The 16,189-nt window shown below is 37.4% G+C and overlaps 1 protein-coding gene across 1 annotated transcript; it reads right to left on the bottom strand.

The window, feature by feature from the left end:
- Positions 1 to 3,281: 3,281 nt before the first annotated feature.
- On the bottom strand, positions 3,282 to 6,489 carry fmoda (fibromodulin a). Its single transcript, XM_004069142.4, has 6 exons — positions 6,344 to 6,489; positions 5,253 to 5,641; positions 4,844 to 4,966; positions 4,615 to 4,755; positions 4,274 to 4,541; positions 3,282 to 4,064 (listed from the first exon to the last, which is right to left on the bottom strand). The coding sequence occupies exons 2-6, from the start codon at positions 5,610 to 5,612 to the stop codon at positions 3,913 to 3,915; spliced, it is 1,044 nt and encodes a 347-aa protein (XP_004069190.1). The 5' UTR covers positions 5,613 to 5,641; positions 6,344 to 6,489; the 3' UTR covers positions 3,282 to 3,912.
- Between the last annotated feature and the right edge of the window lie 9,700 nt (positions 6,490 to 16,189).

Raw genomic sequence — 16,189 nt, forward strand, 5'->3', positions numbered from 1 at the left:
AACATTTTGATCGATTGGAACATTTCTGCCAAAGGCTGTAAGCACAGCAGAATGAGATAGTTAATGCATACAACTGCCAAAGAAAACTCTTCTTTTTTTGGTCATCGATGTTTTTTTCTCTGTTTTTGATTGCTTTAATAGTCTAATTGTCAGGATAAATATCAACCACAGAGCAGATGGTAGCCATGCTGGTTTCACTCCATCTGAGGACGAAGCTGAACATGTTTTGATTTAAAAATGTTTGGGACACTGCTATCAACTGCAGATATATACATATGTATATATCTATATATATCTATATATATCTATATATATCTATATATATCTATATATATATATAGATATATATATATATATATATTTATATATATATATATATATATATATATATATATATATATATATATATATATATATATATATGTGTATATAGATAGATAGACAGACAGACAGACAGACAGACAGACAGACGGACGGATAGATAGATAGATTTTTTCTATGTTATTTCTAACTAAGGAAGAAAAAAAACTTGGGGGGGGGGGGGGGGGGATTGTTAAAATTAAACCATTATAAACCCGTGTTGTCTAAAAAAGTAACCCAAAATATACAAAATATACATGAATAACCCAAGGACTGGATTGAAAAAAATAACCCAAGAGTTTTAAGAGTTTACACTTTCTAAATGTGCTTCACCGTTTGATCTGAGTTCAGGGTTAAAGTCAAATCAAAGAAAAACAATGACTTATGTGAAACCAACAGCCATTATTCATTTTTCTCATTCTTTTCTTATTCATGCTACTTTGTGTTTAGATTCATTGTTTTTTCATTTGTAATATTCAAGAATAATTCTGTTTTAATTATAACGATACATTTTATTTAGAAAGAAGTGCGATTTATATTTGAAAAAATCTCAAAGCGCTACATTCATTATATAGCAGCAAAGTTTTATTTTCCGTCTGTCTGAATTCAGGTTTTTTTTATCTCACAGCTGCTTTTCTTTATCCTTACCTCTTGATGGGTCAAAGAAGCTTCTTCCTGGAAGGCCTGAATTTGTGGAACTCCTATGAATGCGTCATGTAAAGCAGAAAAAGGAGAATTTAATCATTTTGAAGAAAATGTGGAAACTTTCCTGTTGGAATTGTTTGTTTTGACACTTGAAACTTCATAACAAAATAAAATTCTAGAGCCACCCTTAAAAACCAATTGCCATTTTTAAGTGATTTTTAAGTGTTTAAAAGTGAGATTTTTTTTTTTATCAACTTTAAAATATAAAGTTGCAAAACTGCAAAGTAACAATGAACACAAAGTAACAGTAAACATCACAACCTGAACGCAGGAGTGAAAAATTGAGCAGGAATGTGTTTTACTGGGTAGATAAATAAAATAGACTCATCCTGCAACCTAGTATGTGATGGAAATGGTTCGGTAATGCTTGTTGCATCCAAATTAAGAGATGACATCAATTCCCAAATAAGTAATCATATATAAATCATAAATAATGGAATCTGGAATCTGGTTTCTGTAAAATTATCACTTTATTTCTGAACCCCTGGACAGACAAGAATGACCACTAACAGTCGTTTTTGATTTAGATAAAACAAATATGTGCAGGACGTAAAAAACACCTTTAACCCTTGTGCTATCCTATGCACTTTAACATTTGGAGTTGGGTCATCTAGACCCACTAGACAGTGCGCTGAAACTTTTTTCTTCAATGATTTGTGATCTTCACTGGTGTCCATGGATTACATGAAATCTTTCCACCTTTATTCCACCTTTGTCATGGTAGGAATAACACATAAATGTAAGGGTGGGGTCATCTAAGATAGGACAAGGGTTAAACTTTAGAAGCCGCTCAAACAAGCTTATGTTTCTATTTCTGCTCTGCTATTATCTCTGTTTTCTGTGGTTTTGTTCCAAAACCGGCGTCTGAGTTTGTTTGAGTTGGTGACTTTTGACCGAAGAATTAACCACTGAAAACACACGAGCATCAACATTTTTTATAAACTGGTGGAGCCACATATCCTAAAACGTTATGATGAATGAGATAGAAATAGCTTTCCTGAACTGTTTGACAGCTGACACATTCAGGGTGTTTCAAAGAGTCACCAATGTCATGGTAGGAAATAGAACAGGATGGTTATTTTCACACATAAGTCACAGACAAAAAATTAAAAACTAAAATTTTTCCTCCAAACTAACTTTAAAACAAACAAAAATAAATTATATGTACCAATACACACACGTGTGTTCTCTTATTATACTTTTGTAAACAAATCAGTCTTTCTGTGTTTTGTGCTTAAATGTCATTTTGTTCTTTTATTATTTTCTAATTCATACAACCTAACATTTGTCTGCTTTTTAGACTGTTGTCTTGATATTTTTAAGTAATTTGCATTTTGTTTGTTCCTGTTTAGTTAAGAAAAACCTGTGTCTAAAATAGGTGGAATCTAAGTTCCAGCTTTTGTTTGGCTCTAAACCTGCCTTTGGCTCCTGTCTCTTCACCACAATTTGCCCACTACATGACTTTTGACTGTAAATAGTATTTATGAAAGACGGTGATCCTCCTCCTGGGCAGTAAAAAATGCATTCTTTAAAACTAAAATACTTGACATTTTTTGTTATTAATTTTCTGCCATCAATATTTCAGATAATCTTCCAGACAAAATGTGCAAAATGACAAGAAAATTCTACTAAGCAGCAGTTTTGACTGTTTCTAAATTTATAGGAAATGTTTTCAGGCAAAAAGAACAAAACATAATTATAACTGGTTTCTGTAATGTTAATGTGTACATACGTTCAACTCTGCATATTTTTAACCAAATTTATTTTAGGAACATTAAATTTAACTCTTCTCTTTCCATCCATCTTCTTTTGCTTACCTAGGACCGGTTCACGGGGCAGCAGTCTAAGCAGACTTCCCTGTCCCAGGTCACTTCCTCCAGGTCCTTTGGGGGGACCCCAAGTCATTCCCAGGTCATCTGAGAGACATAGTCTCTCCAGCTGGTCCTGGGTCTTCCTCAAGGCCTCTGCCCAGTGGAACAAGCCTGGAACAGCTCCCCAGGGAGGCCTCCAGGTGACATCCGGAGCAGATAGCCAAGACGCCTCAACTGGCTTCTCTCAAAACGTAACTTTAATTTTTTTTAATTCATTTAATTGAAATGTATCTAAAAGTCAATGCTGAGACAATAAAAGAAATGACCAGAATCAAAGCATGAAAATCAACACATAAGGATCACGTCATGAAGAAGACATTAAATTACACACAAAATACACACTTCTTTTTTTCAATTTTCAACCTTTTATTGATTTTATCATAAACACACAACAGATTCATGTAAAAATCTGAGTCAAAAATATGATTCATAAATCATAAACATTTCAGTACAATTGTTTCTCAGTACAATCATGATTTTCTCACATGAATGTAACATTTTCCTTTTGGTAATAAATGACAAAAAAGATAATTAAAAAAAAGGAAAGAAATTACAGCATTTTTCTCATAATCATAAAATAAGGCATCCAGCTGCAGTTTCCATGCAGCGTTTGGACAATATAGTTTTCTGTTTGAGTAGTTAATTTTCTCCATCATGTTATAAAAAGCCTTTTTTTTAGGATAAGAGAAAGAAATAAAAGGGTTTTAATATAAGGGAAACATTGATTACAGTTGTTTTTGATCCTAAGGGGAAATTGTTGGATCAGGGTCACAGTAATGCTTTTTGGCTCACAGCTAACTAAGCTTATCTGCTGTTTTCTGAACACAGATTTGTTTTTACATGTACTTCCAAAAATGTCTTACAAGGATGTTTTTGTTGCATGTCAAATGCTATAAAACAAACCACTTTCACCTGCAGTGACCACCCCTCTGCGGCACTTCTCAATGCTGCTGACTTTGATAACAATACTTGTGTGTTAGATCTGGATGCTGAACGCCTGGCGCAGACAGACGGCGGTCTCCACAGGAATGTCCTGAAGACTGATCTCATTTCCGTCCAGCCGAAGCGTTTGCAGTTTGGAGAAATTCACCACGTCTACGATGCTGCAGAAACTACCCAGGGTGAACTCTGCAGCCACAGTATAGAGAAGACGATTCGCTTCATTTTCAGTGCTAAGCTGCATCGCCACAGAAAATTTTAATTCAGTACGTTTTTTGGGTTTGGGGAGAGAAAAAATCTGCTAATTCTGAAGTAGAAAAAAAAACTTTTACCAATATTCTTAATCAAATGATTAAAGAAAAAAAAAAGTAAACTTCAGTCAACCTTTGCATACTTACCTTTAATCTGATTGGCCTGCAAATACAGATGCTGTAGCGTGGAGCTGACAGAGGGGATTCGCTCCAGTTTGTTGTAACTCAAGTCCAGCTCCACCAGCCCACTCACATTAAACGTGTTGGAGGGAATGCCCTTGTCTGACAGCTGGTTGTGGGACATCCTGATATACTGCAGGTGAGAAAACCCACCCAGGAAGCCCTCAGGCAGCGAGTCGATGGAGTTGTACTCCAGGTAGAGTTGGTGCAGAGATGCAGGGAGAACATCTGGGACCTGCAAGTGTTGGTCAAAAGGAATCAATTCATTCATGCTTGTTTGTTCAACTCGCTTAGGGATTTGAAATTACCTTTGTAAGCTTGTTGCCACTGATGTCAAGCAATGCAAGGGATTTTAAAGACGTCAAGGAAGAGCCCAGATCTCTGACCGCGTTGTTATGGAGATACAGGATGGTTAGATTGTCCATTCCCTCAAGGTCAGCAGCTGAAATCTAAAATAATAAGGATTGAAAATCTGATCCTAGTCTCTCAGCGCAGAGGAGAAATAACTCATGAATTTAAGTCTTTGTGAAACATCACCTTTTCAATTGCGTTGTGATCTATCCGTAGGTCTCTCAGGGTGCGAGGAAGGTTTGAAGGTATGCTGGTTAAATTATTGTGGTGGAGATATAAACGCTCCAGTCCCTTCAGCCTCAAAAAAACCTAAAATGAAGGCAGAAAATGTTCTCATAATGAATCAACAGTTTTGTTAAAATACATCATAGAGTTAAGTCAAATAATTGTTTGAATAAGTGATGTAAATGTTCCTGTAACTGTTTAAATTTTCTTTTTCTTAACATTAAATTCAGACCCGATGTAAAAATCTTGTTGGATGACTGATGGCATTAAAAGAACTTAACATGTGTAGCAATAAAACTAAAATGACAGTCTGTCAGCCATCTGCCTGCCATCTGCTCAGCTGTTCCTCAGGATCATCCACGCATGCTACCTTCTCATCAATCCCTTCCGAGGTCAGCTGGTTGTAATGCATCAGGAGCCACACCAGATCGGTTGCGTTGGCAAAAGCCGACTCGGGCACAGATGTGATGGCGTTGTTTTGGAGGTAGAGAAACTTGATTCGGGAGGGGATGAAGGGGATGGCCGTCAGACCCCGCCCGTCACAGTACATGGCAACAGGGTAGGAGGGGGGGCAGTCACACTCCTCGGGACAGGGCCCTCCGGTAGTGTCTGCCTGAAGGGAGCCGTAGTGCTGTTCCTGCCAGTGGCGGCGAAACAGCCAGCTGAAGGGGTCGTATCCATGTGACAGGCAGACTGGAAGAAGGGAGGACAAGAGGAGGACGATCTTCATGGTCTTCACTCACGGTTCTTCTCTGCTGTCTGATGGAGAGAACACAGCAGGAGAGGAAGGCCAAGTGACGTGAAATTAGCTACAACTCTTTTTAGCATGTAGAGATTGCTTCTCATGTGAAGAATTTTTCAAATTTTCTAATATTTAAAAAAAACATCACATCACCAAATCATTACCACATCATCAGACAATGAACCACTTTGAGCACAAATACTTATTTTTTATCAAATGTTCCCCAAACTGGACTTTAGTCGGAATCCTGACAGGAGTAAATGAGCATTGGGGGGGTGGGGGGGGGGTGTTTTGCTGCAGGCACATTTCTTTTAAAGCCTTGACCCAGACAGTGAGGGAAAACATGAACTGAAGAATGGATTTGTAAAAATTTCACACTTTTTGTTGGAAACCATCTGAAAGACTTTTGTAAGAAATCATAGATTTTTCCAGCAGCATGACCAAGATGGGCTCAGTGTTCAAGACTTTCATCAAAACCTTAATAAAAATCCTGCTGCAGGGTTTGTTTGCCATTCATGTCCTGTATAGCTATGCTTTTTGTGATGTTTTATAGCTTTTTCCCTGCTGCAGCACTGACATTTAGAGCATTTACTGGGTGGTTTTGATTATTATATATTATATGACAGGGTTGTATGAAAAAATAAGCACCCACCTTTCTGGTTCATCTGCAAAAACAGACTCTCACATTCATGCATGAACAAACAGACTGGCACACTGACCTGCTCCGAGTTCGGCCCTCCCTGTCCCGTCCCGCTCGTTGTGCTCGGGACTAAATAAGACTCAGAAACCCTTGGTGAAAACCTCTTCTTCTTCCTTTGATCTCTGATTCTTTATGCCAGCCCTCACTCCACCCCTCTGTGTGTTCGGCTGCTGTTGGTTACTTTGACTCCCTTAACCAATCGCCTGAGCCCCATTGTGCTCCTTCAGGAAGGGCCCAAAGACCCCATTTGTGGGGATGCAAAGAGGCTGAGAGATTGTTCCCATCTGTTCCTCACTTTCTGCAAAAGCATTTTCCCCCTTTATGGGCCTTTGGATTGAGATTTCAATCATTTTTTTTGTATTTGTTTGTGTTTACGTGCAAGGGTGTTGCTCAACAATTGCACACTCGGATGGGGAAGAAAAGTAAACAAATTGGAAGGTTTGAAGATTTAAGACTGAAAAAAATGTTGTGCACAAAGGAAATTAAGTTTTAGGACACAAGCACGCTCTGCAAGGGAAGATCTCACTCTAAACAGAGTTTCAGATGCAATAATAAGAAAAATAATCTTTAAAGTTTGATTATCTTTTTCTGACTTTTAATTTTCACCATGCTGTTGATGATCCAGATATGTTTTTGCTAAAGAATAAATGCATTTTGTTTTCTTTAGCAAGATGAAATTGGAGAGTTCCAGACGTTTGCATTAAAAAAAGGCATGTGGGACTGCAGTTAAGTCCTAAGGATAACTATTTAAACGAGTGAGCAAAGTTCAGTCTCGTTCTCAGTTCTATGCAGCATCAGTCATTTTTTACCTGTGGGAAAACCTTAGCAAGTGGCTAACTCATAAAAGGACAGGCTGTAACTTTTAACATTTCGTGGTGGTGGATCCAGCTGTCTCCATTCTTTTTTTCTCCTTCTTCTTGTACCGACTTGAGCAAAAACACGTGTGACAGTCCTCTCATATTGTCTGTCTGCTCTTCATGAGAGCCTCTTCCTGCCCCTGAATCTCCTCTTCGACTGCAGCCCCATCTGGATCATTCTCTCTACACTCGCTTTTACCGTTCAATTTTTTTGTTTTTAAAGGAAGTCTTTCATAAATGTTTTTTTTAAAGAGACTTTAATATTTAAAGAGAAAAAAAGGATGTGTTGTTTGCAACTTATTGCAAAGACTGGCAAAACGATGAATGGGAACAGGTGGAAAGACAGAAAAAACCAGACCAAAAGCTGTTATTAGAATTTAGTCCAGGATTCAATGTTTTCTATGTTGGCTGAGAACCGCCATCACAGCCAAAAAACTGTGACCGTGCAAACAAAAAAATAAATTCTGTAGAGTAAAAGAAATTATGTTGCAAATAAAATAAAAACTACAAATAAAAAGAAATGTGGCGTATAAAAAAGCAACAATGGTTTGGTTTCTTCCCCACACACTGCTGTGACGAGAAGGAGAAAAAACAGGAACAATTGTACGAATTGGAAAACAAACAATAAGGTAAGTAAAATGTTAGCGGTTGTTGTTGTTTTTATCAGTAATCTAAGGCGTGAGTAACAACAACTATTTGGATAAATATGAAGTTTGCTTTTTTATTTGACAATTTTTTTGCAGCACTGTTATCTTTTAATTTTTTGTGTTTTTTTTTTACTTGTGACATCATTTATTTTTATTTGCAGCAGTGTTTACTGTGTTTTACTGTGAAGCACTTTGTGATTTTTTATCATGAAAGGTGCTATACAAATAAAGTTTATTATTCTTATTTATTATTACTCTTAGAGTGGCTCAAGGAGTAGTGAGTAAAATATGACCTAAACTTCATCAGTACTGCTTACACTACTTTGTTACTGCAAGAAGTGAGTTGTCACTGTAATATGACACATTTGATGTGAGATACTCCAAATACTGGAGGTGATGAATAAAAATCTCTTGGCGTTTCCATCAGTGAACAGCAGGAGTGCCGTGAAGAAGCACTTCTCAGCAAAACAGCCGAATACTGACCGGAAAGCATTCAAAGAGGAAAGATGAACACGGTCATTCAGAATCTTTATGGTAAAATGGGATTTCTTATGAAGCAATCTACAAGCATGATTCATGAAAAGTGCTTATTAGTCATTCAGGACACCCGAGTCTAAATAGAGATCATTGATAAGCCGGAATCCAGCAAGGCTGGGTTTTCTGCAGAGGGTTCCAGCTCCTGATCCCATTAAAAGATTAAATTCAACTTTTCAAAACTGAGGATTTCCTTAAAAAAAACTAAAATATCTGATGATGTGGCAGAAACATCCTAAATCCAAATTTGCCTGGTTGTAAGATCTGCATTTCAATCTTTCATCAGCTGCTAAAGTGAAATTTGTTTGTTATTAAAATCTGTAACCACTAAAATGCAGATGTGGATCAATAATTAATCAAATGCGAGGCCAAGGCATCTTGAGTTAATTTGAATAAGTTGGCATATGGAAACAGGATTTTTTTATTCAAATGTTTAAATTAAAAATGTTTTTAGGTATCTTTGGATGTTTTTAGGTATTTTTGAACCTGTTTTTCATCAGCTCTGGCTAGCTCTTTCAGCAGATATCTATGCAAACCTGTCTTTTTTTTTTTTTTAAACTGTTTAAAACACCATAATTGAGCTGTTTTAAATAACATTTTGAGTGTTTTTTTGATCATTTTTCATAATAAATAGCTTTTGGATCTGTGAAATTTAGCATGGGGAATTGTGACCCCGTTTTCTCAATCAGTCAGGTTTCACAAAACTCAAACTTCAAAGAGTCTTGCAGCCCAGTTTCAAACAATTATTTACAGGAGTAGCACAGAAATATATGGTACCTCATTGGTGGAAAATAAAAGAAAAACTAATGGTGCAACAGAGTGTGATGTAATCAAGACTGGGGGAACCGGACTTTCCCCCATCCTCCATCTCTTAAGTGGGTCATGTGATGGACTGGAGGGATGATGTTTATCTAAACCAAGGGTCCCTAAACCCAGGCCTCGAGGGCCAGTGTCCTACATGTTTTCCAACCAACCTGCAATTGAAGCTCCTTATTGGCTAAACACACCTGATCCAGGTAATCAGTAGCAAATAATGCAGGGTTTCTGGAAAACCAGCAGGACACCGGCCCTCGAGGCCTTGGTTTGGGGACCCCTAATCTAAACCATTCAGCTCAGCATTTTTTTTCCAAAATGTTAAAGCAAAAGACAGAAATTATGTTGAAAGCGAAGCAAGAACAGCAAAGTTAAAAAAGTGTGTTTTTACATAAAAACATTACCGTTACTTGAAGTGAGATTAATTCCATTAATTTTGTTCATGAATGCATGGCAGTCAGGTGATTTTCTGCTGATTCAAGTATAAAAAGTAAATGCAAAATTCAGAAAAATGCTATGTTGTCACAAAAAGAATTTGGAAAAATATTGCACAAGAAAATTCTTAACCCTATTTATATTTTTACCGCAACTTATCACCTGCAGGGAAGCCATAAATAAACCTTTGTTTGTCCATTCTAAAGTCTATAAGCTCTTTTAACACGAACCTTGACCTTCGCGTTCCTTAAAAATAGTTTACCGAGAGTCAACAGTTAACCATCTTTACAAAGTCAACGGCACATACACAGACACACACACACCCACACACACACACACACACACACACACACACACACACACACACACACACACACACACAAACAAAAGCATTAACATTGCTTTTGGAACCACTCTCTTTCACCACACAGCAAAAAAGACAGATTTACTGCTTCATTTTTACATGTTTTGTGTTTGTGTACACCGTTTAGGAAAATTCACACTTTATTGTTACAGCCTTCTTAGGATTGTGAGGAATGCTTGTAGTTCTCGGACACTGTGGCTCCTTCAAGTAATATGAACCGTGGCACTTCAGAGCACAGGGGCAGCAGAACCGTGCAATAGAAACCAGATGTGTCTGTGCACATCAATCGTTTACAGATGTCAAGATTGGGTCACATTCAGGGCCTCGTCTCATCTTTTTTGTGTTGACAAAACAGTCTTTTTTTTTTTGCATGAGTTTGTCCTGATTATTGAGGCTGAAATCGAGGACCAGGTTGTTGATGGCAAAAACATAAAAAAAAGACACAACATTTAATTAAATATGTCAGTTATTCTTAAAAACATGATTTATAAAACCCATATCATTGTGTGTGTGTGTGTGTATATATTATTATATATATTATATATTATATATATTATATTATATATAAAAGCTGTTATTATCCATTCGTATTTGTTTAAATTGCTGGTATTTCTGTCTCCAGGCAGAAAGAACGGTTAAATACAAAAGAAACGGTTCCCTCCAGTGTACATGTGAGGAACTGCACGTGACGGCAAAATAAATAAATAAATACGGTAACTAAAAAAAAATCGAAATAAAAAAAGTTAAAACTCAGTTTTTATTGTTTTTAGGGGCAAAACAATTTAGATTAAAATGTTTACAATGACAAGTAGCTTTCTATCTAACGGTTGATTTTAAAAGCTTTTTAAAAATTCAAATATCAGTACCTTGATGGATAATTTAAATCTGCAGTTTTGCATACACCTTCATCTAAGACAAAATGTTGCTGCAACATAAAAAAAATCCTGATCTGTGAGAAAAGGCAAAGCATGCACACATTCTTTTAATTGTGTAAGTTACAGCACTCTATCCTACTGAGCCCGTGTCCTGACATGGAAAAAATGAAACATATCTCATTCCCACAAATTAATATCTCGTTCCCACAAATTAATATCTTGTTCCCACTAAATAATATTACGTTCTCACAAGATAATATTACGTTCCCACAAAATAGTATTTCGTTCCCATAAGATAATATCCTTAAAATAATTAATTTGTGTGAACGCAATAATTGTTCACGTCATAAGTCATTCATAAACACGGATATGCTCTCCGGACGAAAAAGCAAAGCTGCAAAAGAAAGACAGGCTTAGATTGCAGTTTACTATCCATGTGCAACTCTGCACACTGTTGTCGTGCTTCCAGACTGAAAATTACAGCCTCATTTTACAACCTGATTATATTTATTAGGCTGTAAATAGTGGCTATAAATCTGTTGATTTATTTTTGTCAAGTCATACTTTTAACACCAGGACTTGGTTGATTTGTTTCTGGATTTAATGTAATGTTGTAGAGCAGCGTTTTTCAACCTTTTTTGAGCCACGGCACACTTTAACCTTAAAAAAATACCGCGGCACACCAGCATCCAAAAATTAAAAAAAAAAGGAGAAACTCATAGTCTGTATTGATCTACAGCCCCTCCACAATCTTACATGCATTTTTGAGATAATTGTTACAGAAAAAGCTGGAAACTGCAGCTGTTTTTTTTATAAAAGATGCAATAAAAGTTAAGTTAGAAGATTTAAAAACAGTTTGATGTGTGTTCGTTGGTTTCAAGACGTTTAACAACAGATCTCCTTATGCGCTGTCACTCTCACAACCCAATGCATCATGGGAGATGTAGTGCATAAAACGGCCGAAGATCGCTTTTCGGAGCTTCATTGTTTTGTTCACTTGTTCCACAGTCTGACACCGGATTCTGTGGAAAGCTACACCGCTAAAGACGAGCTTTAGCTGGTATTTTTGTTAGAACTGAGCGACTTTACGAGCTAAATCGGGACAAGGAAGTGAAGACTTTAAGCAATTCTGATTGGTCAGACCGATGACATGTGATTAAGCCCCTCAAGAATGATTGGTGGAGACAGTCAAAGGGGAGGGACTTTTCCCAAATACAGCCGAAGGTGCAGCTGAATCGCGGTACCGTCATTCTTATTAAAATGTCTTTAATAAAATAAAATAAACTCAAAGAAAAAGTATTTTACGATCTTTTATATTCCTAACTCCTCAGTGTTTTATCAGGGCCTGTTTGGATGAACACAGAGCTGAATCCTGGGGATGGGAAATGTTTTTGATCAGTTAATGAGGGCAATTTCCCACGGCACACTTGACCATCTCCCACGGCACACTAGTGTGCCGCGGCACACTGGTTGAAAAACACTGTTGTAGAGACAATGCTTTTTGTATTGTCTTGATGTGTCCCCCAGGAGGTCTGCAAACAGAAAAATGACTAAAAAAAATTTCTTTTTACTTGTCCCCATTAAAAACTATAATTTGCTGCACACAAAATTTTCTGAATTTATGTCTAGGTTTTTGTTCTTCTTGTCTTTTTGTTATGGGTCAGAGAGGTCACTAGTGTCTGCAGGAGTTTTTGCAGTTGGCATCTTCATACTACACTGACCAAAAATATAAACGCAACACTTTTGTTATTGCTCCCATTTTTTATGGTATGAACTCAAAGATGTGAAACATTTTCCACATACACAAAATAACCAGTTCTCTGAAATATTGTTCACAAATCAGTGTAAATCTGTGATAGTGAGCACTTTTCCTTTGCCAAGACAATCCATCCCACCTCACAGGTGTGCCATATCAAGATGCTGATAAGACAGCATGATTATTGCACAGGTGTGCCTTAGACTGGCCACAAGAAAAGGCCACTCTGAAATCTTCAGTTGTATCACACAGCACAATGCCACAGATGTCGCAAGTTTTGAAGGAGCGTGCAATTGGCATGCTGATAGCAGGAATGTCCACCAGAGCTGTTGCTAGGGAATTGAATGTCCATTTCTCCACCATAAGCCGTCTCCAAAGGCGTTTCCCGGAATTTGGCACCACATCCAACCGGCCTCACAACCGCAGACCACGTGTAACCACACCAGCCCAAGACCTCAACATCCAGCATGTCCAGCTCCAAGATCGTCTGAGACCAGCCACTCGGACAGCTGCTGAAACAATCGGTTTGCATAACCACAGAATTTCTGCACAAACTGTCAGAAACCGTCTCAGGGAAGCTCATCTGCATGCTCGTCGTCCTCATCGAGGTCTCGACCTCCTTCCAGTTCGTCGTCGTAACCGACTTGAGTGGGCAAATGCTCACATGCGATGGCGTCTGGCACATTGGAGAGGTGTTCTCTTCACGGATGAATCCCGGTTTACACTGTTCAGGGCAGATGGCAGACAGCGTGTGTGGCGTCGTGTGGATGAGTGGTTTTCTGATGTCAATGTTGTGGATTGAGTAGCCGATGGTGGTGGTGGGGTTATGGTATGGGCCGGCATATAATATGGGCAAAGAACACAGGTGCATTTCATTGATGGCATTTTGAATGCACAGAGATACCGTGACGAGATCCTGGGGCCCATTGTTGTGCCGTACATCCAACAACATCACCTCATGTTGCAGCAGGATAATGCACGGCCCCATGTTGCAAGGATCTGCAAGGACACAATTCTTGAAAGCTGAAAGCATCCCAGTTCTTGCATGGCCAGCATACTCACCGGACATGTTACCCATTGAGCATGTTTGGGATGCTCTGGATCGGCGTATACAACAGTGTGTTCCAGTTCCTGCCAATATCCAGCAACTTCGCACAGCCATTGAAGAAGAGTGGACCAACGTTCCACAGGCCAAAATAGACAACCTGATCAACTCTATGCAAAGGAGATGTGTCGCACTTCATGAGGCAAATGGTGGTCACACCAGGTACTGACTGGTTGTCTGACTCCCCTGACCCCGTCAATAAAACAAAACTGAAAATTTCAGAGTGGCCTTTTCTTGTGGCCAGTCTAAGGCACACCTGTGCAATAATCATGCTGTCTAATCAGCATCTTGATATGGCACACCTGTGAGGTGGGATGGATTGTCTTGGCAAAGGAAAAGTGATCACTATCACAGATTTGTGAACAATATTTCAGAGAACTGGTTATTTTGTGTATGTGGAAAATGTTTCACATCTTTGAGTTCATACCATAAAAAATGGGAGCAATAACAAAAGTGTTGCGTTTATATCTTTGGTCAGTGTAAATTGAGGGTGTTTTACGTCAGTGAGTTACGTTCATTATTTCCAAGACAGTTTCCTGGTTGTATTAAATTATAGAATTCATTAACAAGTGATTTAGAAAAAGTAAAAATGTTAAAGGTAAATTAAGAATAAAAATAGGTTTTTTTTTACCATTACCGAGCCATGCAGCTGTAGTTGGGTATAAAAATGATTTAAACAAAGGATTCAATGAGTCATGTATTGCACATGTATGTGCAAATATGTATTTGTGATTAAGAGTAAATGTAATGGCCTCATTAACATTTGGATGTGGATATATGGATATGTCTATGCGCATGTTTACATGCATGTATGTGTCAAAGTATTTATATGTGTGTAGTTCTTTAAAGTCTTTTACTTTTTTCTTTCATTTTCTAATCCAGTAGTGACAAATTATCTTAGTTCAATATATCTATGTGTAGACATTTATATAAATGTTTTTCTTCTTTAGAGTTTTTTAAAGCTTGACATATGCCAATTTTTTTTCCAATAAAGAATTATTATGTTAACAAAATAAAAAGCAAAATCAAATTTATATTTGCCTTCCAAAGAACCTCAAATTTTATTTTACATGTTAACACCATTTTTGAAGGAACTCAGCTGTTTCAAACATCTGGGAGAGCAAAGCACAGATCACCTATGAATGTTTCTCACGTCCTTCTGTCACAGAAATCCTTGACACACTTGATGTGTCTGCCATGCCATCCCTTCCAGTACTACTTGTTCCTCTTTAAGCTGCTGTCAGTTCCTATAATGACTTTGCCTGCATCTTTGAGGCTCTTTGTCCTGCTGTAGAATAAATTTGGGGCCAATCATACTTATTGCATGATGGATAAGGATCTTCCTGTGTGTCTCAGCAATGAGAACAGATTTGTTTCAGAAATGCAGCCCCAAACATTCAAGGAACTTCTGTCATGCTTCTCTGATTCCTGCAGACTGCAAACTGCTTCTGCTTCAGCAAAAGATTTAAAATATTCTACTCATCGGTCCTGAAAAACGGCTGTCTCGATTTCCTGCAGCCCAGCTTCTTTCATATGTTAGTCTCTTGGTCTTGTTTCCATGTTAGAGGTTTTGTTTTTGACAGCAACTCTTTTATGAAGACATTTATGTTGCAATTTAAATTTTTATGATAATTAACATTTCTAAAAGTGTTCTTTCTTTACAGAATTTTTTACATCTGTCTAAAAATGTTCTGCAGTACTGCATGTGTTATAGCTTTTCATAGTACTATTATTATGGCATAACAAAGTATTTTATTAATTTAATTTTAACAGCATGTCAGTGTCAGCTGACATGATTCTAGAACCTGGGTGTGGAAAGACATTTTTTAACGTTTCGCTAGATATTTAGTTATACTATATGTCAGTCAAACAGTAACTGTCTCCTGGAAACAGAAAGCAAAGCTATATTGTTGAAATGTGGAAAAACCTTTATTGAGTAAATACATACTTTCATAGCTGTTTTAACCAAACGCATTAGATGATTGGGTATTTTTGACCTCATTCTAATTATTTTAATAAATGAAAGAATGATCAATGTTGTGTTTATAAGGTTTGACCTGAACCATAAAACTAGACATATATAGTTGGGTGAGGAAGGAAACTCTTCATGAGTTTTCCGAATGAGCTGCTCAAAGATCTGCTTACAAAACAGGTTTGAAATTAAAAGGAAAGACAGATTTACTTCTGAGAAAGCTTCAGTAAACTGCCAGGGCTAGAACAGAGAGGCAGGAGATCTAAAAAAAATATATATAACAAATAAATTTCTTTCCTTGTTACAAAGATCTTTCCAAGAACTTGCATGATGGGAATGTGTTCCTGTAAAGCCTTGTGAGAATTTGTTAAGGGAACAAAACCTGCAGCGCAGAAGAGTTCGATCACAAAGAACAAGTTTGAAGAAAGCTTTGGTTAATTAGAAAGTGCAATTAGTACATGATTCCTTTCTTTTTTAGAAGATCATGAAGAAACAAAAATAGAAGTG

This window comes from Oryzias latipes, chromosome 5, assembly GCF_053564925.1.
Source record: "Oryzias latipes strain Hd-rR chromosome 5, Olatipes_Hd-rR_3.1".
In the NCBI taxonomy this organism is placed as follows: domain Eukaryota; kingdom Metazoa; phylum Chordata; class Actinopteri; order Beloniformes; family Adrianichthyidae; genus Oryzias; species Oryzias latipes.

Excerpts from the sequence above, each read along its gene's own strand:
- fmoda (XM_004069142.4), bottom strand. The coding sequence starts at position 5,612 with ATGAAGATCGTCCTCCTCTTGTCCTCCCTTCTTCCAGTCTGCCTGTCA. Across the intron at positions 4,967-5,252 it reads CGGAAGGGATTGATGAGAAG|GTTTTTTTGAGGCTGAAGGG; the intron begins GTAGCATGCGTG and ends CCTTCATTTTAG. Across the intron at positions 4,542-4,614 it reads GTGGCAACAAGCTTACAAAG|GTCCCAGATGTTCTCCCTGC; the intron begins GTAATTTCAAAT and ends CAACACTTGCAG.